The sequence below is a fragment of the Staurois parvus genome, unplaced genomic scaffold, assembly GCF_062004578.1.
Source record: "Staurois parvus isolate SC_StPar_1 unplaced genomic scaffold, SC_StPar_1.0 ptg000511l, whole genome shotgun sequence".
NCBI lineage: Eukaryota > Metazoa > Chordata > Amphibia > Anura > Ranidae > Staurois > Staurois parvus.
In genome coordinates, this window is record NW_028318307.1 from 1086605 (window position 1) to 1103303 (window position 16699).

General features: G+C 41.1%; 1 protein-coding gene across 15 annotated transcripts in view; it reads left to right on the plus strand.

Annotated features, from left to right (window-relative positions):
• SRCIN1 (SRC kinase signaling inhibitor 1) overlaps positions 1 to 16699 on the plus strand; it is a 712759-nt gene that overhangs the window by 511791 nt on the left and 184269 nt on the right. For 11 of the 15 annotated variants that reach the window (XM_089690024.1, XM_089690017.1, XM_089690015.1 and 8 more), the window contains 2 exons: positions 3962 to 4160; positions 10083 to 10245. In XM_089690024.1, the coding sequence (XP_089546150.1) occupies positions 3962 to 4160; positions 10083 to 10245 (362 nt within the window). The remainder of the gene's footprint in view (positions 1 to 3961; positions 4161 to 10082; positions 10246 to 16699) is intronic. The other 4 variants (XM_089690020.1, XM_089690025.1, XM_089690021.1 and 1 more) reach the window with 1 other exon arrangement.

The following is a 16699-nucleotide window of genomic DNA, read 5'->3' on the forward strand; positions in this document are numbered from 1 at the left end:
TGAAAATTTTAAAACATAAAAAAAACCCAGTGGTGATTACATACCACCAAAAGAAAGGCCTATTTGTGTGAAAAAAAAAGATATAAATTTCGTTTGGGTACAGCGTTGCATGACCACGCAATTACCAGTTGAAATAGTGCAGTGCTGAATAGCAAAAAATGGCCTGGTCAGGAAGGGGCTAAATCTTCCAGAGATTCTGCAAACTGGAAAATGCACCGAAAGATTCTCAAGTGTGAACTTAGGGTTAGTGGGCTAAACATTTGTGCTAGAATTTAGGGAATGAATGATATTGCTTGTTTATGTTGAGCTGGCTGACCAGTTAGTCCAAGGTCTTAAATGTATTTGTGATGTATGATGTCAAGACATTCCAGTATTTGTTATTTGTAGGCTTCTTTGGTTTAAAGCCTGCCATATATGGTTTTAAATTCAGCCGGTTCGCAGTGTCCATGTATGGGCATTCTGGTTGTAAAGAAGTTGATCTACCGATTGACTTCTGTACAACCGCCCTGCACAACCACCAATAGCTCAGCAGGGAGGATTCCCCATCCACATTGAGTGTATGGATGGGAGAATTGAGTCAGATTTTTCATTCATCCCACTTGTTGAACTAGAAAAACAGACTCATCTATGAGCTGCCTATGTGTTAGTCAGTGGGCAAAACCTCCAAGAGAGCCAATACTAAGACAATGTGGACTTTCTATGAAGACCAAATAAACCTGTGCCACAGTATTTCTAGTGGGTAATTATATGTTGCAGTTGCTAGACGAATTGATGTGAGTCATCAAAAAATAATTGTCATAAAAACTGGATATCACTACTACCTAATCCTAAAAAAAAACTATATCTACAAAATTTCAATAAAGTGCAATTGTGCAACATATGGTAAGAGGCTAAAATACAAACATTTGCCAGTTACTACATAAAAATGTGCAAGTGAATAAATATATACTTAAATTAAACAATGATCTTACATACTGTATATAATAACCTTTACTTTAACTATATCTACAAAATTATAGTAAAGTACAAATGTGCAACATGTACCCAATTGTAATTTTCATCATCCAATGTCATCCAGGGGCAGAAGGATGTACATCACCACCCTCATCCTTTTTATAGATCAAGGATCATTTTTCACTATAAAAATATCACAAATCATTTTTACCAAAAAGGAGGCAGAATATAAGATTCAACAGCATGTAACAACAGATAAAATATTTCCTACGTGCTCATAAAACCACGTCAGAGCCATCCCGTGAACACTGAGATTGAGCTCTGCAGTCACTTTTGAAGCAGTTGTTTTCTTATTCCAGGTCACAATCCTGTTCTTTTATCTCTTTCAGTCAGTTGACCATGTCGACCGTGCTCATGCTTACCAGATTACTTTTTCCTGCAAACTGTATATGCCGTCATAACCTTTGATACTGTACCTTGCAACACGGCAAATAAATTGTCAACTTCAGTCATAGAGGCACAGCTAAGCGAGCACCAATAATTTGCCCTCTTTGAAGCTCAGTAAGCTCTGCCATGACTCCATATTACAACAGTAGAAAAGGCAAGAAGAATGTCCCCTGTGCTCAAGAGTGGTAAGGTGATATTGGAACTTCAGGTCCTTGTGCATACAACGCCAGCACAGGCCTTGTTGCCCTCTGAGAGTCAGGAACCCAAATGACTCACTACAAAAAGGGAAGAAAGGGTGCACTAGCCCAGTGCATTACCTGAGAATAAATTTGATTACATCCAGAAAAGATATGTACTCACGAACAACTATAGTATCAAAGAAGAAGATGAGATCGCCCCTCGAAACGCATCAACCATTTCTTCTCACGTTTGGGAGCTGACCTGGTGACTTGGTCACTTTAGTTATTGACATGCCTTTGATACTACAGTTGCTTGTGACTACATATCTCTTCTGGATTTAATAAAATGTATTCTCAGGTAATGCACTTGGCTGTTGCACCCTTTCTTCCCTTGTTTTGCAATGACTCCATATTACTAGCAGCGTATGCGGTGAATGATGAAAGTGAGACTTCCCACATGTTAGCTAGGTGTCTCATCACTCAGCGGAAACAAAAGAATGTTACATCACTTCTGCTTTCATGGACAAACATGTTGTTACTTTCACACCTGCAAATTATGTAGTGTTTCCATGTTTAGTCCAAGCCTTGCATATCATTGTTACTGGAAAGCCTATATCTCATGTTGAGTCCCCGTAGGTTCATCTGCGTACTTTCACCCAATTTAGTGTTATTACTTTGGTCAGTTCTCCAGTGTCGCTGTGGGACCTGTACTCATTTGGTACTTTGTTTTGCAAAAAATATTTGGGAACTTCCTTTTTTGGTGGCTATCACCTCAGATTGGTAGATCAGATATCACCTCGGATTGGAGTATTAAGGAATTGACAGCCTTATCTTGCAAATCTCCCTTTTTGTTTTGGCATATGGACAAGGCTTTCTTTTTTACCAATGGTGGTATCTGCCTTCTGCAAGGGTCAGATGGCTTCTTTGGCTACTACTTGAGATAGTTTAGTCAGTCTATTGTTACAGTCCACTTCACTAGTAGTGAGTGCAAGGGAAGCATTTTGCCCACGGGGGTGGGTGGTTTTGTTATCTTTTTTCTTCCTTTGATAGACATTACTTTGGAACACTCCAACAGTCAAGATCCAAAGGATCTCCACTTTATCCTTCAATGAATAGAAGAGAAAATAGGATTTTTTTGCACTCACTGTAAAATCCTTTTCTTTGCGTTCTTTGAAGGACACAGTGTTTACCCCTCTGATTGTTTTTTATTTGACCAGTTATTTATATGTTTTCTATACATTGCTTTGTGCCTAATTGAGCTGCCTCTAGCAGATGCGGAGTTTGGTAACTGGCAGAAGTTACCCCCCAGCTGTAATTCTTTGTTATATGCCTAATATCCTACTCCTGAAGGTGGTGCTATAACCCAATGGCCAAGATCAAAAGTATTTCTGGGGTGTCCTTCAATGACCTCAGAAAAAAGGATTTTAGGGTGAGTGCAAAAAAATCCTATTTCTTTAATAGAAGACCATAATTTTACTATAACACGTTGATACAGGTTTATGAACAATAGGGCAAGGTTTAAACATTTAAAAGAAAATGTAGATTTTTTTAAGGGTTCACTCTAGCCTAAACTGACATTTCATTTTTTTGTAAATACTTATAAGTTAAACCACCTGTAGCTTCTTTTATTATTATTATTATACAGGATTTATATAGCGCCAACAGTTTGCTCCGCGCTTTACAATGTAACAGGAGACAATACAGCAACAATACAGTTCAATACAAGAGGGTTAGGAGGGCCCTGCTCCTTGGAGCTTACAATCTAATAGATGTTTCAGACTATATATTATGAGGGTCCCCAGTCTAACTCTTGGATTATTTATTTTATATTGTAGAAAATCTGATAGTAGGTGCGGGAACACTCTAAACTCCCAGGAGTTGGATAGTATGGCAGGGCATTGTTGCTGGTGGAGTGTTAGACATATAGGAAGCCAGGGGATGATCATGCCCATCAGCTTCAACCTTTAACTAAAATACCAGTTGTAGGTAGACCGACCTTTATTTTGTAAGTTGCACCAGAGAAAAGGCATATGGGGTTTGGTTTACTAAAGGCAAATAGTTCACTTTGAAAGGGAATTTTACCCAAAGTATAGCAAATAAGGTGAAGCTCTGTTGACCTCCATCACCCAGTCATGTGCAAGCAAAAATGTTGTTTTTTTTTTTCTTTCCATGTGATTTAGTATTTTTGTATAGTGAATTTTCACCAAATTCATTGAGCTTCCCTTGCAAAGCGAATTTGCTTTCATTAAAGCAAACCCATGGAATCTGACAAGTTGCTGTGAACATTACAGAGACTCTTTCCTTCTCTTTACCATAAGTTTATTGTAATCTAGTTTCCTGTTTTCCTTGATGCAATAAAGATGAGATTCCTCTTCTTTCAGGTGTCTTGTTCCTGCAGTATGGCGATGAGACAAGGCGTGTGCATATCACACATGAGATCACCAGCATGGACACTTTACATGCTCTTATTGTGCATATGTTCCAGCAAAAACTCACCATGGGAATGTTGAAATCTCACAACACCGCCATACTTATCAAAGACGAGTCCCGAAATGTCTTCTATGAATTGGAGGATGTCAGGTATGGATTGTGTAAAGACTCTTTGGCAACCAGACTGTGGTTCAAGAAGGGATCAATAGGGACTGTGCTGTCCACTATCAGCCTTAAGGTGTACTGTAAGATTACAAATGAATAACAAACCACACATAGGATACAAGAAAAGTATTGATAGGTGAACACATTTAGAATCACAGAAGATGAAGCCAGAAAAAGATAAATAGATTTTATTTGTAGGGTAACTTGCATATACTATATAAATATAAATAAAATGCTTATATAACTAAACAAGGGTTGAGAAATGCAAAAAACTGGGTGGCTTCAGTGGTGGATTTATGTTGTGCCTGTCAACCATATATAATTCACAAGGACAGATGATGATGTCTTCAAACTAAGCTGTGTCTCACACACAGGTTAGGTCTTTGTTGATCCATGGTGTGATGTTCTAGAAGTGTGTTTAATAAAGAAACAAGTAAGACTATGCATTTCCTTTCATTTGCTAAAGTAATCCTGCTATATATTTAAAAAACTGCTTAACCTCCCTGGCGGTATGATTATTTCAGATTTTTGGTGCTGAAAGCGGTACCATTTTTTTGCATGGAAATATGTATTTTTTTTATTGTAGGCTGTAATTTTTAGGAAAAACTCACTGAAATCTGTCCGAACAAGAGTCTAGTAAACATCCCGGGTATGATAAAATTTGAAACACAAAATCATAAATTATAATTTAATAAATAATCATAAAAATAATATAAAAATAATAAAAAATTTAATTCAATAATATAATCAAACCAAAAACACTGAAATGTGAAATAGAGCGCCAAGTTCGCACATTGCTGAGCTCAGTCGCAAAATCGTTTTCAGTGTCTGATGACGAATTTCCCCCACGAATCATTATCACTCAATTCTGCAAGTGGTTCTGATTTACTATCGCTGTTCTCTAGCCGGTCTAAAACCGCTTTGACCTAAAGGGACGCTTTTTGGACGCCATGGACATTTCTCAGTTTCCAGGCAGAAAGAACAGACAAAATGCAGGCAGGGCGCAGGACAAAGCACTAGGGACAATATGTATGTGAAATTGGTTGAGACAGCAATGTTTTACTAGGTAAAATGTAAAAAAAAAAAAATGACATTTTTTAAAATTTTTAAATTTCCCGCCGCCGGCGGCTGCAGCGCCCGTACGTCCCGACGTCACAGGGACAGGACACAGAAGCCGGATGCCGGCATCGGCCGGAGGAGATGGCCGGGGACGCTGCAGGGGACACACCGTGGGAGCGCAGGGTAAGGTAAGTGAAGAACACTTGCCGGAGCAGTGCCTCAGGGTAAGCCCGAGTGTAGCTCGGGGTTACCGCTTTTGGTACTGAAATGTTACCCCGAGCTACACTCGGGAATACCGCCAGGGAGGTTAAAGTGATTCTAACGGTTCATTTTTTTGGGTGGAAAATAACAAACATGTCTATACTTACCTACTGTGTGCAGTGGTTTTGCACAGAGCAGCCTGGATCCTCCTCTTCTTGGGCCCCCCTGCAGGCTCTGCTGGCGGATGCCCCCACAGCAAGCAGCTTGCTATGGGGGCACCCGCTGCTCCGTGTGCCCATTCACACACAGAGCTGTGACTTGGCCCACCCTCTCTCTCTCCTCATTGGCTGACTGGCTGTGATTGACAGCAGCGGGAGCCAATGGCTCCTGCTTGCTGTCTCAGCCAATGAGGAGGCAGAGACCTGTGACAACCAAGGCTGTCATTTACATCGCTGGATCACGATGAGGCTCAGGTAATTATTGACGGGGTTGGGGGCACTGCTGCACAGAGAAGGTTTTTTGCCTTCATGCTTAAATGCATGAAGGTAAAAAACCTTCAGCCTTTACAGCCACTTTAAGCAGATGTTATATTCAGTAAAAAAACAAAAAAAACATCCATAGGTCCATTGATATAGGCAGCTGATGTAATATAAAAATCTTGACATTCTTTAAAGGTCAAACTTGGCCGAGTGTCCTCTTGGCTTCAAGCCTCGTTTTGTCCTTCAATGTGCTGGGTAATTTCACTGACTATTTGTGAGGATTAGCAGGTGAGAGAAAGTGTTGAAAACTTGAAATGTACAGGAAAAGCTGAGATTTACAAAAACTTTTAGGTGCCTATGTTTCTGGATCTACTGATAGTTTTGTATTGAAGATATACATTGATAAATTCTACATTCTTTCATTGAATGCTCAGATGCAGGCCAATGTTTGTGACAGGTTTGACGTTAGAAGTAGAGCTCTGGCCAGACTATACATAATTCACAAATTTTTAACAAGCAGTCAAATCTTTATAACCACACATAATGTGGAGCAATTCATCCTCAAAGTTTATAAAAGATCCAGTGAAGTCGTTCAAGGCAGGGCTCTGCATTCTTTTCCTCCCTTCTACTTGTGCACCTGCTTTGTATTTACGTTGGGCCTCAATATTTCACCCAAATGATAACAATTAGTATATTATGTACATACAGTGGGGATCGAAAGTTTGGGCACCCCAGCTAAATATTTGTATTAATGTGCATAAAGAAGCCAAGGAAAGATGGAAAAATCTCCAAAAGGCATCAAATTACAGATTAGACATTCTTATAATATGTCAACAAAAGTTAGATTTTATTTCCATCATTTACACTTTCAAAATAACAGAAAACAAAAAAATGGCGTCTGCAAACGTTTGGGCACCCTGCAGAGTTAATATCTTGTACTGCCCCCTTTGGCAAGTATCACAGCTTGTAAACACTTTTTGTAGCCAGCCAAGAGTCTTTCAATTCTTGTTTGAGGTATCTTTGCCCATTCTTCCTTACAAAAGTCTTCCAGTTCTTTGAGATTTCTGGGCTGTCTGTCACGCACTGCTCTTTTAAGGTCTATCCATAGATTTTCAATTATGTTGAGGTCAGGAGATTGTGAAGGCCATGGCAAAACCTTCAGTTTACGCCTCTTGATGTAATCCCCCGTGGATTTCGAGGTGTGTTTAGGATCATTATCCATTTGTAGAAACCATCCTCTCTTTAACTTCAGCTTTTTCACAGGTGGCATCAAGTTACCATCCAAAATTTGCTGAAATTTTATTGAATCCATTTTTCCTTCTACTCGTGAGATGTTCCCTGTGCCACTGGCTGCAACACAACCCCAAAGCATGATTGATCCAACCCCATGCTTAACAGTTGGACAGAGGTTCTTTTCATTAAATTCTGTGCCCCTTCTTCTCCAAACGTACCTTTGCTCATTCCGGCCAAAAAGTTCAATTTTAACCTCATCGGTCCACAGAACTTGTTTCCAAAATGCATCAGGCTTGTCTATATGTTCATTTGCAAAGTTCAAACGATGATTTTTGTGGTGAGGACGTAGAAGAGGTTTTCTTCTGATGACTCTTCCATGAAGACCATATTTGTACAAGTATCTCTTTATAGTGGAATAGTGTACCACCACTCCAGTGTCTGCCAGATCTTTCTGGAGGGATCGTGCAGTCAAACGTGGGTTTTGAATTGTTTTTCTCACAATCCTGCGAGCTGTTCTGTCTGATATTTTTCTTGGTCTTCCAGATCTTGCTTTAACTTCCACTGTTCCTGATGACTGCCATTTCTTAATTACATTCCGAACAGAGGATATTGACATCTGAAAACGCTTTGCTATCTTCTTATAGCCTTCTCCAGCTTTGTGAGCGTCAACTATTTTCAGTTTCAGTTTTCTAGACAACTGCTTAGAAGAACCCATGGTGCTGATTGTTGGGGCAAGGTCAGATGAGTCTGGGCATTTAAAACCTTTGAGATTGACATCACCTGGTCTTCCCAGACAATGATTGAGAACAATCCATGACACTGGCAGGTCTCAGCTTTGCAAAGGGGGCAATGCATGCTATAAATTCTGCAGGGTGCCCAAACTTTTGCAGACGCCATTTTTTTGTTTTCTGTTATTTTGAAAGTGTAAATGATAGAAATAAAATCTAACTTTTGTTGACATATTATAAGAATGTCTAATCTGTAATTTGATGCCTTTTGGAGATTTTTCCATCTTTCCTTGGCTTCTTTATGCACATTAATACAAATTTTTAGCTGGGGTGCCCAAACTTTCGATCCCCACTGTATATTCATTTGGTGCCTTTTGTTGTTCCCTCCTCCTGTTGGACGTTAGCCTTCTTTGATTTCTGCTGATTATCTTGCTTTGGCATACATACATATGTATATGATGGATTCTATTCTCAATTTGATAGATGAAGCTATTCTATTCATGGTCTTGGGGCAGCAGAAGAAGGTTGAGAGAGTAAGAGAGACAGAGGTTCAGGCATCACTGTTGGACACTTCAGGGTTGATTTACTAAAGGCAAATAGGCTGTTAACTTTGCAAGGGAAGTTGCACTTTGCAGTGACATTTTCCTCAGAACTTAGTGAATGTGGTAAATATTGTCTAGTCTGTGTCTTGTCTGTGTTTTTATTAATATTTTTCACAGGTTTCTGGCCTATACACAGAGTTTTGTCACTTGGAGCGGAAGCCCTACTGCAAACACTCACGTGGCTATTTTTAAGCTTGCACAATAAGGCTTCCATTCCCAGTCAAGGGGAGAATTACCACACACACACCTTTAAATGTATGGTTATGTTCAGGCATATATGATAAGGCTGCCATGCATTTGGATTGGAAGCCTTGCCATACACATTTTAAACTGCATGACTGTTTTCAAGCTTGCATGGTAGGGCTTCCCCTCCTAGTGAGGGGGAGTATTACCACACATGCCTGAAATGTATGGTTATGTTCAAGCATCTGTGCTAAGTCTGCCATTTATTGGGAATTGAAGACGTACTGCACACTTTTGAAAATGTATCACTATTATCCAAGCTTTACCACTTATGCCTGAAAATATATATTTAAGCATGTGTGGTAAAGCTGTCACTCACTTCTTGCTACTAAGCCTCTTCCAGTTGAATGTCAGGAATTTGGACATCAGCTCCCATGCTGCCCTCTTCCAGACTCAGAATATTACCAGTTTGAGCTGTTTTTGGACTATGACACAGTAGGACCAGCACACAGTTCAAGGGCATGCACATCAGGACAGCTGTATGCCATGTATGTCATATACAAAGCAGGCTTGTGCACTGGGGGACTTCCTGTATAGACAGGATTTCCTTTATAACAATTCATTTTTTTACTTCTAGAATGCATTCATATGTGTTTGCTTGTAAACTCTTGAAGTGGTTCTAAAGGTAAATTTTTTTTTTACCTTAATGCATTCTGTACATTAAGGCAAAAAAACCTTTTAATAGTAGCTCCCTCTCCAGGCTTGGATGAGAGCAGTGGGAGCCATTGGCACCTGCTTCTGTCAGTCAAAACCCTGTCAGCAGCGGTCCAAGCATGCACGAGTGCCCCCATGGGAAATAGCTTCCTATGGAGTTACTTGTTGGGTAGGAGGAGCCAGAAGCACCAGCGGAGGACCCATTACACAGAGCAAGTAAGTATGACATGTTTGTTGTTGTGTTTTTTTTGTTTTTTTTTTTATAAATCAAGCTTTAAAATCATGTTAACTTGTTTATACGCATATGCATGAAAAAGCTGCTGCTTTGGGAACATGAGTTTTGAACAAATTGAAAATATTTCATCCCAGAGCTTTGAGAATAAATTACTCCATGGTTCCTGTACATACAGACATCTGTGAGGGCTTGCTTGAAGTCATTTTTACTGCTTGTTAATGATATGTAAATAGTCCAATGCCCAAACTTTGCTATGGTTCCACGTAGAGCTATGGAGGCTCTGTTCCAGCCAAAAGTAATCAGTTTGTATTCAAATGTAGTAACCCCTTGAACAACATGTATCTTTTGTTCTTTCTGGAAAATAAGTCATCTACAGCATGTGTGTCTCTTTCCAGTCTTGTTGTTAGATTTTCCTGGGTAGATTGTTCTTTAACTAATTTTGTTACTGACATTCCTTGTTTTTCTTTTCTCAGAGATATCCAGGACAGAAGCATTATAAAGATTTACCGGAAGGAGCCCATTTACTCTTCATTTCCTGCTCCTCACATCACCAACGGGGACGTGAGAGTAAGCGGAAAAGACCGCTGGTCAGACTGCTGTCACCGGCTTTGGCTGGGTCTGGGCTGGGGGCTGGAAGTAGGTGGCAGCAATTGCTCCCAGCCCAGAAGCATGTGTGTCCTTGTGTGGAATGGGAGCTGTGCATGTGCATGGCTGTTATGTCTTTATGTAATGTAAGGTGTGTGTTTGTGTAGAATCACAGATATGTCTGAAAGGTTTTTGCAGGTCTGTTAGTTTGTCATAGAATACACTAAGTGGATACAGCTGCTGTGTACCAGTGAAGAATTGAAAGCATTTCTGCTGTAATTATCTCTCACAAATATCTGTTGATCCTGACTGAAATTCTGTGAGCTTGAACTTTCCATTCAGATTACAAGCAGAGTTTTATAAATATTTTTTAAGTGTTCTTTGTAGTATGAAATAATAAATGTGTACATAATAGTTGACAAATGTATGGAATGAAAGATGTGATTTGTATGTGTCAGATAAATCTATGATCATTGGTCACTCTTTGTTTACGTAATATGTTGCATGTTTTTGTGTGAGATATGTGCAGTAGGCATGGTTGTGTGTTTTAATCCACTGATTCCCTTGATTCATAGAAAGAAGTAACATGAATCCAAGATTTTATATTTTTCTGTTGTATTTTAAACAAAACCTGCAATTTCTTCAGGTCAAGCTCTAAACCAATTCCAAGTGACGTAGTTGTTGCACAGCAGGTTTATTAGGGTGTCTGCTTCCTGCCTTCCACGCACACTAATTTCTGCATTCCACAAGGCAGTGCATAGAGTAGATTTGAACCAGATGGCACGATACAGTGACCCATACAGAAAATAAAGAGGCAGAGAGGATGGTAGGTACAGGTATGTACTTTCTAATAGTGTTTCTACTGGGTTAGGTGCATTGCTCCTACTCCTACAATGCTGCTCATTTCCCTGATGCATTATTGGGCCTCCTACAAATCACATATGGGATGAACCTGCACACCACAATGCAGTGTATAGCAGAGTAGATTTTAACCAGATGGAATGTTGCAGTGAGCTATACTGAGAATCAAAAAGAGGCAGGGAGGAGGGTGGTACAGGCATATACTCTCTTATAGTGTTTGATAGCTGGTTGGGTACCTTGTGCCTTTTTTGCCTTGCAAGGAAAAGTGGTATTTCTCTTCCTGAACATAGTAGGTGCCTGACTGTTTAACAGAATTGATTAACTGCTGAATGATCAGGCAAGGAGTAACTGTAATTTGCAGTTTTCTAAACAGGTGCAAAGGTAGAAGCAATGCTGCATGCAGATTTAAGATGGCAAAGAACATGTATATACTGCGGAATAGGTTCAGGATGGCAAATAACATGCATACACTGTGGAGTCTGATTATGAAAGCTGCACAAACATGGACTTTTCACAGCAATGTCTCTGTGACTCAATCAGGGAACTTGGCTGCATAGAATAGTCTTGTATAAAACTCTACAAGAACAGAGAGTCAAGCTGAGAATCGCTACTTCTGTAAAACACTTAAGAACACAGTTACTTATGATTATCCTCTGTGCATCTCTAACAGTGAAGTTCAGGGTATCTCTGGTAACACAGGTAAACAGCTGGAAGAATCCATGGACAAAGGGCCACCTCTTGAACTGAGAACTCTGTTAGCATTTGGTGAGGGGCTTCCTGGGTCATCTGGAGAACCTGCATGCTATTATGGGAAGATGAGGGACAGATAAATAACAGGAGCACCTCTTGTCCAGTTATATAATGCCTTGTCTCATCAGTTGTATGATGTGTGACCTTCTCACATGCTCAGTAGCCTGGTGTGAGGCACCATTCTTGGAAGAACTTGCTTTCGAAACAGGGTCCCTGGTCTGAATGCATCGTCTGTGGACAGCCATCTGGAAGGCAAAAGTGCATAAGTTTCTATAAGTTTCTGTTTGGTAAAACATTTCCAAATACAGCTACTTGCAATTAGCCTAATAAAAAGCATCCCCACAGTGAATTCCAGTGTAACTCTGGTAACACAGGTGAACAGCTGGAAAGATCCAAGAACAAAGGACCACCCTACTGGAACTGGAGTATCCTGCTAGCAATAATGGAGGGGCTCCCCAGTGGAGCTTAGTCTTCTAAAACAGCTGCATGCTGTTATGCTCTGGCCTGCTATCCTCCCATATGGCTGCAGATCACTATCACTTGCCAAGCTACCTCTGCCTCATCTGATGTGGCATCCCAGAGTTCTGCGCTGAGGAATTTATACTCCCTGGGTGTGTCCAAGAACTCAGGGATTTGTGGAAAATATAGTTAAAGGGGCCTTTGTCTGCATCTGCGTGAGTAAATCTGTACTCTGCTACAGCTGTAACCATGTTGCTTCAATATTTAATCACCAACCCAGGTAAGGACTTTCCCCAACCCTTTTGATCTGCATACTTGTTCTCAGACAGTGACACCAAATGTACTCAAGTCAAGATGGTCGGCATGAAATCTACAGTATACATTTATTTTTATACTAAAAGATAAATGGCCTTCTATCAGTTTCAGATGATTCTGTGTTTACTTCAGTGTGTGATCCCTTCATAGCCATCCTAATTATTTGGGAAACTGTAAAATAACATTTTTATGTAATGGTCAGAATGATACGCTTTGTATAATGTAGTCTAAATATTGAATCAATTTTGAACTGCAAAGCAGTAAAAATGGGAAGTCAATATATGCAATGAATAGAATTGAGAAATCAGAGGTGTCGACATTTATTTAAAAAACTACTTGTCCAAGGGACTAAATTGGGGTCCCAATCTACTTGTCCCTCCTGACGATCTACTTGTCCAAACAAAAAAATAATAATTTTAACACCTCCCTGCCTGTCTCCAGCTCCTTACCCAGGGACTAGCAGGGAGCGGAGAGACTTTGCAAGGTGATGAGCACCTATTGCGTGCTTGTCAGGAAAGGGAGTGTCGGGCTCTTTTAACGCTCAGCAGAAGCAAATCTGCTGAGTGAGTAAATGAGGAGTCGGCCCCAGTGAGAGAAAAAAAAAAAACACTTTACTCTGTCAGGTTACCCTTGCACACGGAATCACTTGGGTGCTCAGTACTAGCGTATGCTGAGCAGCTCCGGTGTATCATGAAGATGTGTATGCCGTGAAGACTGTATCCCCTGCAGCAACTGTGCATGTTGCAGAATCAGGGAAGACATGCCGAGCGCTGAGCTAAAGCCGGAGAGATACCAGAAGTCACTTAACTTCTTACATGCCAGACAGGCACAGGGTGCTACAGCCGCTGTGAAATCCTGTATCCCCCCGTGCATCCCTGGGGTTCAGCAATGTTAATGTAGACCAGAGCCTATGTCCCTGCTCGGCTATCAGGGTGCCCGAGCTTCTGAATCCCAACCAGTAACATGCCTGGGTTGTAGTCTGACACATAAGGAGTGAAGGTACTTAGCTTGGTGCTCAGCTTGTCTTCCTTGACTCTGGCGCATGCACAGTTGCCACAGAGGATACAGAACTTCATGCTACCCTGGTGTCCGCTATATACTACAGTGCCAATGTCATGGACCAATGAGCGGCCAAGAGAGTAACCCCTCTACCCCCCCCTCCCCCCCACACACACACACTATAAGAGGACATGCATGATTTCCTCTCCCCCCTACAAGAGGACAGACATGACCCCCCCTACAAAGGACAGGCATGACTCCCCCTTCTACAAGAGGACAGGCATGACCCCCCCTCTTCTACAAGAGGGCAGGAATGACCCTCCCCTCTCCAACAAGAGGACAAACATGACCTCGCTATAAGAGGACAGGCATGACCCCCTCTTCTACAAGAGGACAGGAATGACCTTCCCCTCCCCAACAAGAGGACAGCCATGGCCCCCCTATAAGAGGATAATCATGACACCCCTCTCTCCTATAAGTTGACAGACACCCCCCTCCTATAAAAGGACAGACATCCCCCCTATAAGAGGACAGACCCCCCCCCATAAGAGGACAGACATCCTCCCCTCCTATAAAAAGGACACCCCCCCCCTCCATGGCTCCCAGATTTTTAGAAACATAGCCTCAGAGTCGATACTAGAGCTAAGGATGGAATTTTAACACTACCTTGGACAGAAATCTTCTCTTTGCAACCCTGCCTGGCGCAACTCAGCCTTCACAATGAAAAGATCCTGGTTGGCTTCTCATCCCACTGTGCACTGGATGGCTGGAGGCTGGCACGAGTTTTGGCTTAGCCATATGAATAAATGAGGCCACACTGGAACAGGGAGGAGGGTAGGCTCCTTTTTTTCCCTATCTTCTGACCTCTCTAAAATTATGGACTGAATATCCATTTTGCATCAAAAGGCAGTCCACCGGACTAACAATGCTTCTGAGATTTGTGGTGCATGCAGCCATGTGAACTGCCTCTGCAAAGGCGTACACCAAATATGCCAGAACTTTGAAAAGCAACTGGAAATCTTTTAGGGTGTGCTTGCCAGTAGTCCCTTGTCTGTGCACACCAACCCCTGCAAAAGTATGACTATATTTTAGTAAAAATGAGTGCCTTCGGTCCCATCACAAAGAGGTGAGAGGGTATGAAGCAAAGGTGCCAAACACCCCCATGCCCTGCCATCTTAAGCCCACAAGTCCCATTCACCATTATGCAATCTCTCTGCAGTCAGTAGGGTTTACTGCCCACTTCACAAAGACCACAGAGGGAAAAAATAATAGAGATAAATGTGTGTGTCAGAAGCAGGAAACAAATTAACTGAAGCTGGAAGCTACTGGGGGGCTTTTAAACTCTATATCTTGTGTTTTTTGCAGGTAGGCAAGATAGTACCATAAAATGCTTTCAAGTAATTAAAATGGCTGTTTTAGATTAATGAACGCTTGAAAGTTATCATGAGGATCCCTAGTTCAGATAATTCATAACGGGCACAGTGTTTTCAGTTTCTAGGACATTATGACAATCAAAGAGTAATAAAATGTTTAAAGCTGCAGTAATTAGTGGAAAAGAATAAACAAAGGAACATGAATTCCTCATAGGTCTTTAAAAAAATTGATAGATAATCCTGAGCATGAAATTAACAGAAATGTTTGTGAGGATAAGAGGGACAGGACTTAAATGAGTTAAATTAAATTTAAACCCAGTCACTAAAATCACATATAATAATTAACCCTGTCCTGCCCCAGTATCCCTTTAAATTATTTGAAACGCCCAGGGGACAGTAAGATTGACAAATGTGTTCATATGATCAGAAGCTGGTCCCACTGGCTACCGATCTTTACCCTTGACCCAGGGCTGCCTTCAACAACTTGGTCTTTGTTGTGAGAGTGCATAATGAGCATCGGCTACCCAGCGAAGCATATGTGCAGCGTGTTGGCATTAAAGCCCATCCTTTTGCTCCCATACGTATGGCTTAAAGGTAAAAAAATGTGCATTTATTATTTTTGTCTGCAGGAGCCTGTAAAGCATTGCACTAGCGATCAGCAGATTACTGGTGCCATACAGGTCTCCTGCCTGTCTGTCAGAATATCTGCTTGCTCGTACAGGATATACGATCAAGGAGGTATACTGACAAAGAATCCATGAACTACCACGGCACTCCACAGTGTCGTGGTAGTTCATTGAGGACTACCACGGCACTCCACAGTGTCGAGGTAGTTCATCAGACTACAAGCTGAAAGCTACTAAGGCTGCCGGGACTGATAGTCTCTCATTCACAGAATGCTGTGAATGAGTGATGTGACATGGCTGGGCAGGTGGAGCCCCTGATGGCCACATTTTTTTCATATTTGACAGCTAGCGGGGGGGGGGGTGAAGATCCCCACTAGCTGTCAAACGGGAGTGGGGGTTAGTCAGATCATAATATTTTATACCCTGAATATGTGTGTAACATGTTACGAAAGGTGAACTTTAAAAGGGGTTAGTGTAAAAAGAAGGCCTCATGGATTCCAAGCTTTTATCCCTTTTGGGGTGTACAATATCCCTAACATACAGAGCTACATATCAAAAAGCAAATCCAAATGTGACTTTTAAGGTACAACAATAATCCAATCCAGAAAATATTGCTAAGAGTACAATACAATAATTATATCAAGTACAAAAACAATAACAATTATAAATTGATACTATACGTATATATAGTGAAATAAGTTGCAAACCTCCCAAATAGGGCCTATTAGTGTATGACCATAATAGTAAATATAAGATGACAACTATATCATCATACGGAAATGTCAAACAATATTCATCCTACATCCTAATACATTTCTTGAATGTCCATCCCCTTCTTCAGGAGGAATGTTGGGGGGGTATCTATTCTAAATAAGGCAAATACAGATGTATATACAGAGATGTACAGATTTTCAATTGGATTAAGGTCTGGAGACAGGCTAGGCCACTCCAGGACCTTAATGTGCTTCTTCTTGAGCCACTCCTTTGTTGCCTTGGCCATATGTTTTGGGTCATTGTCATGCTGGAAAACCCATCCACGACCCATTTTCAATGCCCTGGCTGAGGGAAGAAGGTTCTCACCCAAGATGTGACAGTACATTGCTCCGTCCATCATCCCTTTGA